The 18,908-nt window shown below is 38.3% G+C and overlaps 1 protein-coding gene across 1 annotated transcript; it reads right to left on the bottom strand.

The window, feature by feature from the left end:
* Positions 1-4: 4 nt before the first annotated feature.
* On the bottom strand, positions 5-6,019 carry LOC107822949 (putative WRKY transcription factor 32). Its single transcript, XM_016649535.2, has 5 exons — positions 5,603-6,019; positions 5,048-5,100; positions 1,452-2,125; positions 1,188-1,343; positions 5-593 (listed from the first exon to the last, which is right to left on the bottom strand). Exons 1-5 carry the CDS (start codon positions 5,877-5,879, stop codon positions 236-238), a joined length of 1,518 nt encoding a protein of 505 aa, XP_016505021.1. The 5' UTR covers positions 5,880-6,019; the 3' UTR covers positions 5-235.
* Between the last annotated feature and the right edge of the window lie 12,889 nt (positions 6,020-18,908).

Here is an 18,908-nt window from a genome sequence, read left to right as displayed (position 1 = left end):
ACATATGAAGATATTTTCTCTAAGTTCTATTTAAATTAGTTTGATCCTCAATAATGTACATAACCAGAGTATAAACTATCTATATTGGACAACTACAACCAATCGACTCAACCTATTGATAAACTGTAAGACTAAAAAAAGTACATGCTTCTTATTTCTACAAGAAAGCCCTATGATGGAAAACTAAATAAATGCAAGGGAAAAAAAGGCGATAAAAATCAAATCAGCTAAAATTTCAGCAAGGCTTTATTTCAAATCCAATACTCAACAGAGTTCGAGCCGACTCCATTGCCTTTTCTCCTCCAAGGTCCAACTTCTCACCTGTTAACGCACCTTCTTTATCCACGGACCATTGTGTGGTCGATTTTTGATGCTGTAGCAGTTCAGGTTTCTTAGCGTGCAGATTGGTCAAGGAAGCAGAGGCAGCAGCAGCAATAAGAGGTGCACTCGGTGGACTTTGACGCTTTTTTGGTACGGGCATGTCATGATCGTGTACTCCCTTATATGTTATTATCAATGCACTTGTGCTATCTACAGCTCTCTCAATGTGCTTCCGAACCGGACATCCAGCTGATGTACAGCGATAGTAGTTCCTAAAAGTTATCCGATAAACAACTTAAAATAGTACAGGAAAGCCAAGGAAGATAAATGAAGCACAACTTTGACCAACAATGAGTTGACTGTCAAGTAGATAAAAACAGGTAATATATTCAGTTTTTAGATAATGGAATACGAATAGATATAGGAATAAACCCAGTTGTTCTTTTTAGGTTTACAGGTGAATGACAACGCCATCTCCTTAATTGTCTACCCATAAGAGATGCTATCAAGCTAGAATATACCATTTGACAAGTTATTTTTCTTTGTTTGACTCAAGGCTCGGCATTTCAACTTCCTTTAACAAAAGACCAAATTGATGTTGCATATAAAGAACCCAAATTTCTAACTTAAAATGGAAAACGTGAAGGAAATTATTACACGAAGAATGCCTAAGGATTCTAACAAAACAGAACAAGGTGCAAGAAGAATAGCACTCGTCTTTAAGAAGCAGGATAGGGTGCATCATAATAGCGCGTTCATCCATCAATAAAATCAAGTATGAGTCAAGGAATACATCAATGTGGCATCAGTCTTTTTGGCAGAACGAAAACGATTTATCAAGTGTAAAGCATGAAAAAATATAGTACCTTGGGTGGGGATTTCCCTTCACCATTTTTTGTCCATACTTGCGCCATCTATAGCCATCACTTGAGATTCCTACATCACAAGCAGCATGCACCACAAGTTTGGGTTTCTTTCCAGGTCTAGAAACAGATTCAGAACTTGCGTCACTTTTCTTCAACCTGGAAACCATAGGTGAGTTTTTGTGATCAATACTATGGTTTTGAACATCTGTAAGATGAAAGCCGGATCAATGATAATAACTAAATTACATACAAGAGAGAACTTGCCTCTTCTTTTGTTCAGGTTCATCACTGTGCTCCTCTTTAATAGTGATTTCAGTGTCAGTATCAGACCCACAAGAATCCTGATTTGCCTTCTCAGCAATTGGTGAAGTTTCTTGTAAATTTTCTTTTAAAGAGGACGGCACGGTCTCATTAAAACTTCTATTTGGACAAGCTATCATACGGTTGTCATTAGCAGGTGTAGGCAATACTACGGGCTTGCTTTCCTTTGAGCAATTTACTCTCGGGGGTGGATCATGATTGTGTTGACTTCTATAGATAATCTCCATCACACGATTAGTGTGATCAGAGCACTCAATCTTCTTGGCGCAACACTCAGAATGAGTGCATCGGTAATAACTTCGAGAACCTTGAGGAATTTTAACTTGCTTTTGACCATACTTCCGCCAATTGTACCCATCACGGGATGGTGTCTTCAGGACTGGCACAATAGGTAGAACCTTGGCATCGGAACTCCGCTTAGCCACTTCTCCTGTACTACCATTTACTACTGCTGACAAATGTCTTTCTGCTAGAGTTGGGCTCGACACTGATGAAATGGCCGGTGTAACAGATGTAGGGGACCGCTCCAATGAGGATGCTTCATCAGGCATGCGTTGCTGATGTTCTGTTTGTACTTGAGCACTCAAAGTTTCAGGCCTGGTAACACTAATTTTATCCTGCATACAACATGAAATGATTCATTTCATGTCACCCCATCCCACAAACATACATATCCAGTTCCAACATTTGGCTTTTCAGTAAAAGTATAACACTATAAACAGAAAAATAGAAAATCAGATACTCCGGAATGCTAAATATATTACGAACCCACAGAAGTAATTTGACTATTTTCATTTATAACATCACATGATAATATTTTTGCAACTAGAGAAATTATGGATTACATTCAGTTTTGGAGGTTCTCAAGTACACGTACAATCATTCAAATGATTTCAATTGTCATCCCAAGCTCCGGAAACAAGAAAGCAGTTTTATTGAGAGATGCGATTCCAAGCTACCATGGGAAGCAATCTTGAATCATGATGACACTTCCGACTTATATAAATTCTAAACTTGCTTTATAATTTTGACCATTTTCCTTCATCATATTGAGACTTAAATGTAAGAATGTGCTTTTGAGACTTAAAGGTAAGTTCTACAAGGTAGTGGTCAGACCGACTATGTTGTATGGGGAAGAATGCTGGCCAGTCAAGAACCCCCATGTCCAGCAGATGAAAGTAGCTGAAATGAGAATATTGAGATGGATGTGTGGACATACTAGGTTAGATAAAATTAGGAATGAAATTATTTGGGACAAGGTGAGAGTGGCCCCTGTGGAGGAAAAGAAGCATGAAGCAAGACTAAGATGGTTCGGGCACGTGGAGAAGCACAGATGCCCCAGTCAAGAGGTGTGTAAAATTGGCCTTGGGGGTTAAGAGAAAAGGTAGAGGTAGGACAAAGAAGTCTTGGAGAGAGGTGATCAGGAAGGACATGGCACAGCTGGAGCTAACCGAGGACATGGCCCTTGATAGGAGGGTGTGTAGGTTGAGAATTAGGGTAGAAGGTTAGTAGGTAGTCGAGCATTTACCTGTATCTTCCTTAGTTCAATAGTATTAGTGTAGTTTGGTATCCCGTTTATTCTTAGTTGGCTATTACCACATATTTTGCACTGTTGTTACTTGCCTTCCATACGCCCTTAGTTTGTTATCATTTCATATCTTGTGTTGTTATTACTGACTATTAGTGCTTCTTTCATACTCTCTTTTGCTTGCTTGGGTTTTGTTTTCTAAATACCTTATATTGATATTACTTGCTATAAGTGCTTCTTCCACCCTTTCTTTAGCAGAGGGTCAATCGGAAACAGTCTCTCAGCCCTTCCAGGGTAGGGGTAAGGCTGCTTACATCCTACCCTCCCCAGACTCCACTTGTGGGATTACACTGGGTTGTTGTTGTTGTTGTTGTCTGGATCATTTTACTGAAATTATACTGGATGTCTCAACCACATGACCTGTTTTAACCAGTAAGTCCCTACTCTGAAGCTTAATCAGTTGAAAAATCCAGCACTTAATGACCAAGCATTTTTTATTTCTGCTGGGATTTGAATCTTGTCTTCAAGGTTTTCGCTCACTTCATTCCCACTAGGCCAGACCCTTAGATGTTCGTGTTAATTAAGAGAATACTTTGTTAACAATAAGAACCATTGACTTTTCCGTTTGATTTCAATTTCAGGGGAGAACTACAAATCAAAGCATGTAGAGTCCTGAATATAAGAGTTGATAAATAAATGACGAAGCACCACTAATGCTAAATAAATTAGAGAGATAAAAAGATGTTGGGGGTAATGTATTCAAGAGCCAAAAAGATGAGTAAAAATATGAGCTTCACCTTTCACTAGGAAAAGCGGGAGAATAAGAACAGAGAGTAAATGAGAATAAAACATTACTGTACTTAGAAAGGATTGAGACAACTGGGTAAAGCAAAATGTTTATTAGATGATTCTTGGGTAAGAGAGTTAAATTGTAAGTATAAATAAATAAATCTAGGTCCCTCCTCTCAGGCAATTTAACATTTTCCGAGAGATACTATTAACATACTTCAACATGATAACAAATTTAATCGTGAACGAGCCATTTCTCACAGTAGCAAGTAGGGTGTTCAACAAAAATCAGAAAATCCAACCGAAAACAACAAAAAAGGCGACATGTAACTTTGATTTGATTCAGTTAGTGTTAAATTGAAAAGGAAAAAAAAAACAATATTTGGTTTGATTTGGTTTAGTACAAAAAGGGAAAATAGTCCCCCACCCCAAACCTATGGCCCACTAGTCCCACCTTTGTGGCGATCTTATTACCCACCTGGACTTGTTTGAAACAAACCCCCTAAGTGCTAAGGTGGCAAAGAAAGTGTATTTCACTATTTCAAAGAGAGCGAGAAGCACAAAAAATGTTAAAAACATTATTTTTCCACATATGGAAACAGAGAAGCACAGAGTGGTCAATAGAGGATCCTACTAACAATTTTTCCACTTCTCACTGGAATCCCTTTCGTGGACTACTGGCTTCCCATCACCTACTTACACTTCCCAATATCAACCATCAAGAAAAAGAGGTATTAACTATAACGTCGTTCTACTCCATTTTCAACTCCTTCCTAACTTGATCTTTTAAGGCAAAACTATTCTGCAGCTTGCTACACAAGAATAACTTTGTATATGCAACCATGACATGTGCAAGGGATCTTATATAAAACCGATAATCATGCATCCTATTTACCACATTAACCTCAAGAGATCTCAGCGCGTTACCTTGCAGAAATTTTTGGCTCTACCATAAACTGACATTTAAGTTTCAGCTTTAGCAGAGTCTATCCTCCGTATCCTTATCATCCTAATAATCCACGTACATATCCTCTATTTTTCTTTATGCACATCTAGTAGACAAAAGCAGCGAGATCTAGTGACCAAAAACTAAAACATTAAAATTAAAAAATGTATGCTACCACGGCGAATCCGATCAAAGATCTCCCGAATCTCGAAATCTCCAGATAAACTGAAAACAATGCCAAACCAATAAATATCAAGTAAAAGCAAGAAAGCAAACCTTGATTTCTTTGGCTGGTTCAAATGGTGGCAGTGCATATTCCACTGGTACTTCTGTCAGATTATTCAATACAATAATTACAGACACATACAAAAAAATAAAAATAAAAAAATTACATACAATTATATAAGAAAAAAGAAAAAAGAAAAAATCAAATGTATAAAAATACTCCCTTTCTTCATTCATGTGAACTCGCTTGACTGACACGGAGTTAGGAAAGAAAATAAAACTTTTGGAACTTGCGCTCTTTAAGTACATCATAACAATTGTGATCATACAACTTTTGAAATTCGTGGCCTTAAATATATCATGATGGCTATAAAAGCTTATCATTACAGATAAACTGGGAATTTTACGTTTTAGATTTAGAAATGGATCATTCTTTTCAAGACAGGCTAAGCACGAAATAAAATCACATAAATTGGAAGAAGTAACAGTTTTGATCGTAGAAACCAAACATGAGCTAATAAACATACTACAAGTAGTTCTTTTCACAAATTAAAAAAAGCAAAGAGAGCGAAAAAAGAACGAATTATACAAAATTGGAAACAGTACCAGAAAGTTGGTGAGAGGAAGAGGAGTCAGTATCGAATTTGGATTGCACATCACTCTCAATTTGTTGTACGGATGAGTGAGCAGTAGGAGCTAGGTTTTCTGATACCGAAATTTCCACCTTTAGTTCTCGTAAACTCTCAATTCCACTCTCCTTACGTTCACCACCACCATCATCGAGTACTCCGCCGTCGTGTACGGAGGAGTTATCGTTTTTGTTTTCTTCTAGATTTGATTTCTCGGCTCCGGCTGCTTTGGAGCTCTCGTTTTCTTCGTCCATGGCGGATTCCGACGAGCACCAACTCTGTGTGTGTGTGTGTGTGTGTGTGTGAGTGAGTGAGGAGAGGAAAATGAAAAGAGGAAAGAGAGAAAGAAGTAAAGGTTTTCTGCAACAGAGAGCTTTATTTTTATTTTTTGTTCTTTTTTTTTTTGTTGTCCAACTTTTCCTTTTTATATAAAGTATTTGATGGTGACATTGCTATGAGCACTCCCATATGTGGAATGACCATTTTAACCTTTATCATTGTCTTCTAAAATATAGAGGAAGACTCTATTTATAGTACTTATAGTTTCAATTTCAATAGTAATATTAGAAATATCCATTTTGAGAGAGTTGAAAAGCTTTCTCTCACCTTCATATGTTTTTCTTCAAATGTGTATGGTTATAATTTGACCTATGCAATTATCACATTATTTATAGTCCTTTCAACTTTATAATTTTTTTTCTTTTTGTTCATTCTCTCATTTTTTATTATCTTATTTTTTTTAAAATAATTTATATAATTTAATTTAAAGAAACACACGAATGGTTAAGATACAAAAGATAATAGAAGTGGCTAACAGAATCACTGACATTATTATTTAAAAAACTGATGTACCGTCCTATTAATGAATTCCTATATAAAATATGAATTATGACCTTTTTAGAATTTAATGAATAAATACTATCAAAATAAATAAATAAAGAAGAGGATGAGTACGTCGTCACAAGATGAAAATTTTGATGGCGTCAAAGTAATCTATGCTTAATTTGACATGCTAGATTAGTTCATGAGCTCCAGTTAACCTGAAAATTACATTAACTCAAGGTCTATCTGCTAATAAAATTGATGAAATTCAAGATGGTTGGTTATTATTTTTTTTTTACTTCTTTTCCATTTTTTGGATAGTCCAAAATTTTAATTTTTTTTTTATATTTGGATAAAAAGTAGATATTTATACACATAAGGTTATAATGGTAATTACTTTTACCAAGTGAGGATGGTCTTTCTTTTATGAAGTGGCAATAGCAAAACATGAAGAGATATATAATATAATAAAGTCCGGATCCGAATTATTTGTTGTGAGAATCGGACATTTGTGTACTATTCCGGTTCGGGCTTTTCGCAACCAAAGTATGTGAGTGTGTGACAGTGCATGTCCTTGACTCCTATTGACTCACTTTTTTTTCAATTCTTTTTTTTTTTAATAATTCGACCTTCCTGCAAAAGGAGGATTATTCATAGCGAGCTCAATGGATAACCTGTAACCCGGGATGAAATAGCGGTTGTATGGTTGGGACACCCTATCTTTAGAGATAAAGAAGGGCCTGATATATACTTCTTTTTAAAACATTTTTGATTGTTTTGGTAGATGATGATGAAATTGTTAGAGTCGATAATATTTCTTTTGGAAGGACATAATCGAAGTATAGTGTTTAACAAATAGGTATAATTGTCGCTTTGGCTCTCCACTTGACTTCGTGCCATGTAAGGCTTATTATAGGAGGAAATACTTTATATTCAGATTTTTTTCATTCTCAGGGTTCGAACTAAGGGTGTCTAATGGGTGGGTCGGGCCGGGCTGGGTAGGGTAAAGTTGAAACCATCCGGGTTTCGAATCGGACCGATTACGGGTTAGGGGTTACCGGGCTTAATGGGTTCGGGTTCATCCGGATAAAAAATGAACCGTAAGGGTTACAGGTACAAGGGGCGGGGCGGGCCGGGTTAGTATTTTTTTGTATTTTGTATAACTATTACAATTTATATTAATATAAAGAACTGAAGTTTTTGTTTTGTAACTGGCGAACTTCAGCTCTAGAGCTGAAGTTTTTATTTTTGTAACTGGCGAACTTCAGCTCTAGAGCTGAAGTTTTTGTTTTGTAACTGACGAACTTCAACTCTAGAGCTGAAGCTTTTCTGATTTGCTCTTGTCTCACACATGAAAATGCTAGTCTGATTTCTTCTACGGAACTACTGTGTCGTACAAGTATTATTTAAGTATTTATTGTTGTCGTAATATTTATACAACACATTAATGATTGGAGATAGAAAGACAGGAAGACTGCCTACCTTCCATGCGTTCATGGTTTGAATTTTGTTCATCATTTTGAGCGATTGATTGTTCATCCAAGCTTTTTCCTTGCAATATTTTACTCTTCTCCAATGTGAGTTCAACCACGGCTGTCGAAAATCTGTTTTAGTTTTGTATTTCAGTTGAAACTGTTAACGTCTGAAAATCAAAGTAGTTGGCATGAAAACAGAATTTTGTAGGAGAAGACAAGAAAAAAGATGAAAAGCTTTGAATTTTTTTTAATGGAACTATCGGATTGAGGGCGAATATAACTTTGAGGAGGAGAAAGGGGGCTGAAGTTATTTAAAAAGTGGATACAAGTTAAAACTTTTTAAAAAATGGGTATAAGTTAAATGGGGGCGACAAAATAAGGCGCCCGTGCAATTTTTACATGAAATATGTATGAGATTTTCGTCTCTTGAAACGTGATTTTTTGTGACATTTAGTTTAGACAAAGAAGATTGATAAGAGTCCAAACAAAGAAGACTTGTTTGGATGTGTTCGAAATATGATTTTTGATGGGTTAATTATTATCACTTTTAGCTCGCACCATAAATTATTTATATTTTGTTACCGAAAAAATATATAAATTTTGTATAATTTTTGTAGGTAACAAACAAAATGTATGTGTAGGCATGCAAAATTTATTGAATTTAAATTCAATAAAATAATTTGGACTATATTTTATATTCAAGATATATTGGTCCAAATAAATATTATGGGCTAATATAATTGGATTAATTATGTAAATCAAATATGTATGGATTAAATAAATAAGTCTTAATCCATTGGGTTAGCCCATTTAATTGGGCTAAAGTAATGAGCCCATTAAGCCCAAGATGACATCTTCATAGAGGCCCAGTATCATGCCACGTGTCAAATGACGTGGCGTGCCAAGTCAAACGGAAGAGCCAATAGGATCATGTCACGTGTCAAAATGACAAGGCATGCCAAGTCACACTAAAAGGCCAATGAAATCGCGCCACATGTGCAAGTGACATGTTCTGGCCAATCAAATGCGGCCTTGTCACACTTCAATTTGATTGGTCGGAAAGAGTTTGTTCTTATCACAACTCTTCCCTCCCACAACTATAAATAGGGGTCTTTATAACCCAGAAAAGACACCAGAAGTTATAATAAGAAACAAGAGAGAGCTCGTGGATCAAACACCGCAAATTTCTCTACAAGTTTCAAGCTTCAAACAATCAAGTTCAAGTTCAAGAAATCAAGTTCAAACTCAAGAACGAATCAAGATCAAGTTCAAGCAATCAAGCTCAAGCTCAAGAATAAGATCATCATTCGTGGAAACAAATATAGATTCAAGATCAAGCTCGAAAGCCCTTGAATTTATTTACTATTGGAAAGAAGAATCAGAGGATTCATAGAGATTGTAACACTCAAATATTCGAAATAAAATACTACGATTGTTGTGCTATTTTCGATCTTAATTTTATTTTCTTAACGCAAATTTATTGTCTACAAATTCTGGCACGCCAAGTAGGACAATCTCTACCTCCCATCTCAACTTTTCAATCACCAAAGTCCAAGACATTGAAATGGCTTCAAAGAAAATAAACTCCGGTTCAACTTCCACCAAGGCTGCTAACTTCAGGTACTACGCTGATGTGAAAAGCATCCTCGATGTTACCTTTGGAAGCTTCGGACTAGTCACGAGGAGCAAAGCAAGTTCTTTAGGACAACAAGCACCCCAAGTGCCGTACGCATCAACCCCTGTTTTCGGATCTTCATCCTCAAAGGAGCACGATCTTCCACAAACGCATCTAAAGGAGGAAGCGATGTTGCTGTAAAGATCAAGAAAACTCTTGCTCTACTTGACCTCTCCGGATCCAAGCACTCTGCTGTGAAGGAAGATGATGATGCTTCAAGTGATGGATCCTCCCCACTTACACCACATAGCATGAGCCAATCAAGGATCAATCTGTGTGAAAATCCATGCTACTTTCCGTCGTCCACGACAATCATGCAAGCCATGATGACAAATAATTCATCTATGGAGGAGCAGTTGACAAACTTGACAGAAGCAATCGTTGGCCCAAATGCATGCAAAATCAAGAGGCTAGAATTGACAAGCTAACAGACAGGGTGGGAATCTTGATGGAAGAAGAATTCACCCATGCACCTGGCAAGCTCCCAGAAGTTTTAGAGAGTGACTCTCCCCCAAGACAAGCAGCATCCACTAAGGCTATCCCTGTATCATCTGAAGGGATGATTCCAATCGATCAACTGAAGGAGTTCATCGAAGGAACCATTAAGAACAAATGTAAAGTTGCTGCCAAATCCTCCTTTACATATGCAAAGCCGTACACTGCAAGGGTCGATATGTTGAAGATGCCTGCTGGCTATCAACCTCTGAAGTTTCAACAGTTTGATGGTAAAGGTAACCCTAAGCAACATGTTGCACACTTCGTGGAGACGTGCAACAATGTTGGGACTTATGGAGATTACCTCATCAAGCAGTTTGTCTGCTCGCTAAAAGGAAATGCTTTTGACTGGTACACGGACCTTGAGGCTAGATCTATCGATAGTTGGGATCAACTAGAGCAAGAGTTCCTCAATCGCTTTTATAGTACGAGACGTACTGTGAGTATGATAGAACTTACAAATACTCGTCAACGAAAGAGGGAACCAGTTATCGACTTTATCAATCATTGGAGGAATACAAACCTCAACTGCAAAGACAGGCTTAGTGAAGCTTCAGGCATAGAGATGTGCATCCAAGGCATGCATTGGGGATTGCGCTACATCTTGCAAGGTATCAAGCCTGTCACATTTGAAGAACTTGCAACTCGTGCCCATGACATGGAATTGAGCATGGCCTCCGCTGGAAATGAAAGGCTGCCCATCTATGAACCTCGCAAAGGGAATGAAAAGTAAGAAGTCAGGAAGTAGGGCAAGTTCGTACCCAAGTCTGAAAGCAAAGAAGCTATGAATGTCAACATATCACCTATGAAGTTCACGACAAATGTGAGCAAGAAGCAGAGTATGAAATCCACTTCTTTTCAAGATAAGCCAAGTGGAAAATTGACTCTAAAAGAAATGCAGAAGAAAGAGTACTAATTCCTGGATTCTGATGTGCTAGCCATTTTCGAAGAACTCCTCGAGTTAAATCTCATTGAGCTTCCGGAGATGAAGCGACCAAATGAAACTGGGAAAACGAATGACCTAAATTACTGCAAATATCACCGACTTGTAAGCCACCCTCTGGAAAAGTGCTTTGTCTTCAAGGATAAAGTTATGGACTTGGCCCGTGAAAAGAAGATCGTGCTTGAAGATGAGAAAGCAAACACGAACTAAGTCTCTATCACCTTTGGCTCATTCAGTCTAGATGAGTTATGCAGTTTAAAAGGAATCAAAAATGAAGAATTACTGGTGAACAATAAAGTTGAAGACGATCAACCTGATAATGATGAAGGTTAGACGTTGGTGACTCATCGTAGGCGCCACAAAAAGAGCCCATGAAAAGAATCAATAGAACAACCAATAAGGAAGATGTGGTAAAAAGACCAATGAAAAAAAATCCAGTTAGGTGTTTGAAGAAATCAAAAGTGGAGATGCACCACCCTCAAAAGCCACGACATACAGTGACCTTGGAGGATTTCTTGTCATCTTGGTTCCGCACGAAGATTTCCGTGATCGTATTGAGGCCTCTTGTTGCAATGCTGACAAAGGGGAAGAAAAGAGTGATGACCTACTATTGGCACCATCTTCGGAAAAGTTCACTGAGTCTACTCCTCAAGAAGTTAATATTTGTGAGAAAAAAATCACGTTCACAAATGACGATCTTCTGCTAGGCAACACTCTTCATAACCGCTCATTGTACCTAGTTGGCTATATGCGTGATGAAAGGGTAAATTGAATTTTGGTTGATGGAGGATCCTCAGTGAACATTTTTCCTATTCGTACTGTGAAAGAACTTGGTATTCCCATGAGCAAACTCTCAGAAAGTTGTGTGATGATCCAAGGATTCAACCAATGGGGCAAAGAGCCATAAACGCGATCAGGCTGGGAATCACTATTGAATATATGCAATCAAGTGCATGGCTACATGTGATCGATGTGAAGACTTCATACAATGTTTTTCTTGGGAGGCCTTGGATACATGAGAATAAAGTAGTTCCATCTACCTACCATCAATGTTTAAAATACTACGAGGGTGAAGTCGAGAAGAAGATAGTTGCTGATAATGAGCTATTTACCGAGGCAAAGTCACACTTCGCCGATGCAAAGTTCTACTTGAAGAACTGCATCGTGAAGGAACTAAAAGTTGATGATGGCATGAAAGGCAAGAATGATGATCCCATAACTAAAAGAGCTGAGGTGACTATCAGTAAAGCCAAAGCTGTTACTGAGGAGGTACAACCCAACGTGAATAAATCTCATAAAGGGGATATTGGATCTTATGGCAAGAAAGTAAGTCCTAAGCTCCAATATGTCCCTAAAAGGAAGAAAGATGAGGGCAAATCATCTAATCTCCAAACCAACACGCTAAAGGAGTTAACTCTTTCGGTAAAACAAATTGAGGCAGTAAAGTTGCCCTCGAAGCCGCTTGTAGGGTTTGTAGCCCAAAACCGTTTAAAGAATGTGGCACTCCCTACAAAAACGAATAGATGAAGGTTTTGATCCTAATGCTTACAAGCTTTGCGAAAGCTGGATACAATCTCAATGAGCCATCAAAGTTAGGGAAGCTCCCATCAGAAGCTGCAATGAGGCAACCACGTGAAGGTTTGGGATACAAGTAATCGTCACCAGTGCGCATCTCCATAAGAAGGTCGAGTAGCAATTATATCACTGTTGAATACGAATCTGCCACTTCTAACAAGCTTTCTATCTTTGATCGACTTGGAAAATCGCCTGTGAGGACCTCCATGTTTGAAAGATTGTGTCTATTAAAGAAGGGGAACAAGTTCCGGAGAAATTTTCAAAGCATAAGAACACCCGTTTCACCCAAAATTCAGGATATCTCTAAGGATTTCCAAAGTTTGGTTCCTTCTAGAATGAGGCGACAAACAAAACTTGTGGTTTCATGTGAAGAAGTATTGAAGGTAAAGCCATATACTATGGTCTACACTAAGGAACATGACGAGGATGAAGAAAGTGTGGGTTCTTCGTATCATGTTACTGTATAAGTCGAGAATGGCGTTCCATCTTCAATAGAGGATAATGCGGAATTAGAGGATATTTCACCGTGTTATCACATATCCTTCAATGATGGGGACCCTCAAGAAGATGAAGATGAGAAGGATGCTCTATCTGAACTTGAAGAAGGAGTGAAAACGACAGTTGATGCCTTAAAAGAAGTTAACCTTGGTACCGATGAAGAACCAAGACCCACATACCTAAGTGTTTTACTAGAAGTTGATGAAGAGAGCACTTATATTGAGTTACTCAAGGAGATCAGGGATGTCTTTGCTTGGTGTTACAAAGAGATGCCTGGCTTGGACTCGAAAGTAGCAGTCCATCACCTTGCAGTCAAAAATGGTGCTTCCCCTGTTAAGTAAGTTCAAAGGCGCTTTAGGCCGGACTTGGTTCCCTTGATTGAAACCGAAGTTAACAAACTCATCGAAGCTGGCTTTATTCGTGAAGTTAAATACCCAACATTGGTTTCAAGTATTGTCCCTGTAAGGAAGAAGAATGGCCATATTCGAGTGTGCGTTGACTTTAGAGATCTCAACATTGCATGTCCGAAAGATGAATTTTCGCTTCCTATTCCAGAGCTGATGATCGATGCTACTACTGGTTACAAGCCAATATCTTTCATGGACGGTTCGTCGGGCTATAACCAAATACGCATGGCACCAAAAGATGAAGAGCTTACTGCATTCCGTACCCTAAAGGGTATTTATTGCTAAAAGGTAATGCCTTTTGGCTTGAAGAATGCTGGCGCTACTTGCCAAAAGGCTATGCAGAATATTTCGACGATCTCTCCACAAGAATGTCGAATGCTATATTGACGACTTGGTGGTGAAATCAAGAGAGTAGGGTGACCACATGAAAGACTTGAGGATGCTATTTGAAGTGCTCAGGAGGTACCAACTTAGGATGAATCCATTGAAATGTGCCTTTGGAGTTACTTCTGGAAAGTTCCTTGGTTTCATTGTCAGACATCGAGGGATCGAAATTGATCAAGCCAAAGTGGATGCCATTTTTAAAATGCCTAAGCCTCTAGATATCCATGAATTGAAAAGTCTGCAAGGAAAGTCAGCGTACCTTAGAAGATTCATATCAAACCTGGCTGGGAGGTGCCAACCATTTAGTCGCCTCATGAAGAAAGGCGTTCCTTTCAAGTGGGACCAAGCTTGTAGCAACGCCTTCAAAAGTATTAAAACCTACTTGATGAAGCCTCCAGTTTTAGCAGCTCCTATACTTGGAAAGCCATTGATACTATACATTGCGGCGCATGAAAGGTCTGTTGGAGCACTGTTGGCCCAAGAAAATAATGAGGGGAAAGAAAACTCTCTTTACTACTTGAGCAGGATGATGACACCAAACGAATTGAATTATTCGCCAATTGAAAAGTTGTGTTTGGCGCTAGTCTTCTCAATTCAAAAGTTGAAGCACTACTTTCAAGCTCATGTTGTCCGTCTTGTTTCTAAAGCAAATTCCATCAAGTTCGTGATGTCAAAACCTATTCTTAGTGATCGACTAACGAGATGGTACCTCCAATTTCAACAATTCGAGATTTTGTACATCCCTAAAAAGGCTGTAAAAGGACAAGCATTGGCAGACTTCTTCGCAGATCTCCGATACCTGATGACTGGGAGCTAACTGATGAAATACCTGATGAGGACACAATGGTCGTTGAAGTTCAACCTCCATGGAAGATGTACTTTGATGGTGTTGCGCATCGTGGGGGAGCTGGGGCTGGCGTAGTATTTGTCACTCCCCAAGGTGAAGTCTTGCCCTACTCCTTCACCTTGACACAACTCTGTTCCAACAATGTTGCTGAGTCTCAAGCATTAATACTTGGCTTGAAATGGCCGTTGATATGAAGCAATTGCAATTGCAAGCCTTTGGTGACTTCCAGTTAGTGGTTAATTAGCTTTTGGGTAGTTACGAGGTGACTCCCAGCTTTTCCAAATTTAAAAAGAAAGACTCGATTTTCGAACGCGGCCTTTCAGCACTCCCAAGGACGAAGATTTTAAGGCTGTGAGAGTCAACCGGTCAAAAATCAAAATTGATAAAAAATGACCGTCTTTGCAAAGTCAACCTTCTGGCGTCCCTTTCGGGAATATTCGGCTATTTTGACAAGACGGCAATACCCGACTCATTTATGACTCTTTCCTTGTTTGTCAAAATAAGTGACCCGGTATTGCAAAACACGGTCTTCCAGCCCTTGGGGACGAAAAATATAAGGCTGTGCGGGTCAACCGGCCAAAAATCTAAAAATGACCAAAAGTGGCCGTTATGCAAAGTCAACCTTCTGGCGTCCATTTCGGGAACGTTCGACTGTTTTTGACGAAAACGACATCACCCGACTTATTCATGCCAAAATTTAAACTTAAATATTTTTGGCTATTTTTGCAAAGGGGAGGTTGGACCCGATGAGGGTTGCCTATGTATCCCACACCCTGTGAGAATCAAACCGGCATAGTTCGGGCAAAGAAACTAACTATATTTTTGAAAACAAGGCTCTTTCTTTTCATTTTCCATGGTAAGACAAACTATTTTTCCTTTTCTATTTTTGAAAACAAGACAAAATAACGACTCTCCTTTTCTTTTAAATTTTCAACAAACAATAAACAACCTATTTTTTTTCCAAACTAAAACAAAGACTCTTTTCTTTTCTTTTTCAACAAACAACTTTCCAAAAATAAAAGACTCTTTTTCAATTTTTCCTTTGTTTTTTAGTAAAACAAACTATTAAAAATAAAACATTTTCCTTTTTCCATTTTCTCAAAATTTCGGCAGAGTTTCGACAGTATTTGGTCATTGGTTTTTCTAAAATAATAAATTAACTCCCTAACTGCTATTTCTCTCTTTTTCGCTTTTCCTCTTTTTCTCAATTTTCCAACATTCCCGAGATTCAAAAGCCGGTCAACATGCCGGTTCAAAACAAATATATATACAGAATAAGTAGGATGCATCAGGATGGTCTTTTCATTTCAGGTTGCTAGCCCTAAATGGACTCAACCCCTGTGTTGAGTCCCCTAAGTCAAATGCAGCATGATGCAATTAAGCGCTCCTACTAGGGATCCGGCATGAAGTCAAGTTATTCTAGGTTCAAAACCTGGGTATGTGTTCTAAACAGTGCACTCGAGCGGACAACTCGAGTCGAGGAGGGGCAGCGTACCGGGGACCCGCGAGATCGTCCGGCTTTGCAACTTATCCGAGCCTCTTTTTTTATTTCAGGGTATGACACTAACAGAATAGGGAGTCTCAACCAGTAAGCACATCCCCGGAGGTGAGAAGAGAAGAGTTTCGGCACAGTTTATATACAGTTCAGATAATATCAAAGCGGTAAAGCATTTAGCACATTTAGCATGAAACATGTAAGGAGATCAGATAAAGCCAACAGAACAATTATTCTAAGCTCGAATTCTTAAACCCTGAACCGAAGATTCTGGGTTCGGTTCCCCAGCAGAGTCGCCAGAGCTGTCACACCTCCTTTTTTACCTACACCCCGCAAGGGGCGTAAAGGAGTTTTTTCAATTAAAGGACAATCAGAACGGAATTTAGTTATTAATTATTCAGAGTCGCCACTTGGGAGATTAATGATGTCCCAAGTCACCGGTTGAATCCCGAACCGAGGAAAAATATGACTCTGTATTACAGTCCGCGAATCAGAAATTCGGATAAGGAATTCTGTTAACCCGGGAGAAGGTGTTAGGCATTCCCGGGTTCCGTGGTTCTAGCACGGTCGCTCAACTGTTGTATTTGATTTTATCTGATTTTAATACATGCTAGCCTATGTGACTTTTATTCGTAGACCGCTTTTATTATTATTTTAAAAGAATTGCAACGTAGCGAAAATGCGTCTCGAACCACGTCGCAATCAATGCACCCGTGGTTGTTAACACATTTGACTTCGTTGAGATTTGGATTTGGGTCGCATCAATGCACACCCGAGTTTAGGAAAGTAATTTAATTAAATCGCGCCTAAAGAGTCTAAGACATTCTTATTTTGGGGAAGACCGTGAAATTCACTAAACGGCCCTCCAAATTCTAAGTATTTTGATTTAACCATTTATTGAGGGCCCCTCAATTTATTTGTTTTGTTTGGCGAGGCTCGTCTCACTTTATGTAAAGGTAAGCCTAAGAGTGACTATGATTTTTCTATGTATTTTTGTCTCTAATAATAGAATAAAGATCCTAATTAATTACTATTAGAAATTGGGCTTCAAGTTCAAATCCGGGTTCAAACAAAAGGAAGAACCTTTTAATTTGAACCTGCTACCTAACTCAAAACTCAAACCTACGTTGTTGCTTAAATCTTGAATTGAATTATTTGAACTAAGCCCAAATTGTTGGCTCACTGAGCTAGGCTCGTGTAAAGAGCCCAATCCCCAATTTTCTCGTTGTGTGCGGATCAGACATCGAGTCTGGGTGGAAACATTCCAAAATTCCACCCGAAAGTCCACATTCACATGGCATGTGTGTGCCCAGTTCATAGAATCTTCACGTTGCGTTTCTACAATCAGCTTCTAAGTACATATTGGGCCAAAACCCACAGCCCAGACACGCTGGAAATTCTCCTTGATTTATGCTAAATATTCAATAATTGTGGCAAAAGAAGATGGTACACAATTACTAAAGGAACCGTCCAAACGTAATTCCATCCATTCCACCTACTAATGTCACATTGAGTTCTCAGATGTTAATAACGTAAAGACACAGCCAAATGGAATGTGATTTATAAACACAGGATGAACCAATTGTTTTCGACTCCAGTTATCCAAATTACTGCACATCGATTAGGTGAGCATGGTGTTGATACTGTATTCCATTACTCAGGTAAACTAAAAATGATCAACTTAATTATGAAGCCTCTTCAACTTAACATGAGATTAACTGCCTCTAAGTGCATAACAAACTGGAAACAATGACTAACATAGTAGGATGATTTTTCATCTAATTATTATTAATATAAGAGTTCAATTGAAGCCACAGGATCCAACAACCAACCAATTCAGAAATCAGTGTTCAAGTTAACACAGTCCCTACAGTTCGATAGTGATTCGAGCTTAACCTAATTCCAAGCAAACTACCAGTGTCCTAATTTTACAATCTTATAACTGCAACAAAATTCATATAGCCTTATGCAATATCAATACAACTATAACAGAACTTAATTACAATCTAGCAATCAACAGGAGGCATTCATTAACATATAAAATCGATGAAACTTCTTTATTTCGCCTTCCAGCCCACAATTACATTGCAACGAGTTCAAAATGGTACCTGGAAATAGAATTTGCAACAGAAGAAGAAAATCAGCAGCAGCAATACACCAGCAAACCAACAGAAATATGAACAACAATAATACACAGCTCAGGGAATCAAGTTATAGCCCAGAAGATGTTTGAAATCAACCAAAACGAGAGATCAGACTTGACTCGATTCCAAAACAGACCAAAACTCTTAAGAATTATCTAGAATACTCAATGCTTTCAAACACAACCCAAGTTCGATCAAAGACCAACTGGATTGGATCCTCTTCACCCAAAATCAGTCTAGTATACCCTTGGCATCTCAAACAACAAATTTGAAACTATGAAATTTGAAATCAAACTAGAATTTCCAATGAAACAGTAACTACCATTTTTTGTTTGATTTTTGGGTTTTCTCTCTGTTTTTGTTTTTTTTTTTCAAAAAAAATTGAATTCCAGTTTCAGATCTGGAAAATGAGAGAATCTTGGTGAGGGGGAATTTTTGGCTGAAAGAAGAAAAAACCCCTTAACCAGGCAAATGTGATGCCTTTTATAGGCACAAAGAGTGAGTTATCAGATTTTAAATTATC

Source organism: Nicotiana tabacum, chromosome 9, assembly GCF_000715075.1.
Source record: "Nicotiana tabacum cultivar K326 chromosome 9, ASM71507v2, whole genome shotgun sequence".
In the NCBI taxonomy this organism is placed as follows: Eukaryota; Viridiplantae; Streptophyta; class Magnoliopsida; order Solanales; family Solanaceae; genus Nicotiana; species Nicotiana tabacum.
Note: the sequence above shows the minus strand (reverse complement) of the source record. Positions and strands in the feature narration are given on the sequence as shown.

What these genes read in the sequence shown, in the direction of transcription:
- LOC107822949 (XM_016649535.2), bottom strand. Translation starts at nt 5,879, where the DNA reads ATGGACGAAGAAAACGAGAGCTCCAAAGCAGCCGGAGCCGAGAAATCA. An exon ending in GAACCTGAACAAAAGAAGAG is followed by an intron (nt 1,344 to 1,451) that starts GCAAGTTCTCTC and finishes TATGGTTTCCAG; the next exon opens with GTTGAAGAAAAGTGACGCAA. An exon ending in AAGGGAAATCCCCACCCAAG is followed by an intron (nt 594 to 1,187) that starts GTACTATATTTT and finishes GATAACTTTTAG; the next exon opens with GAACTACTATCGCTGTACAT.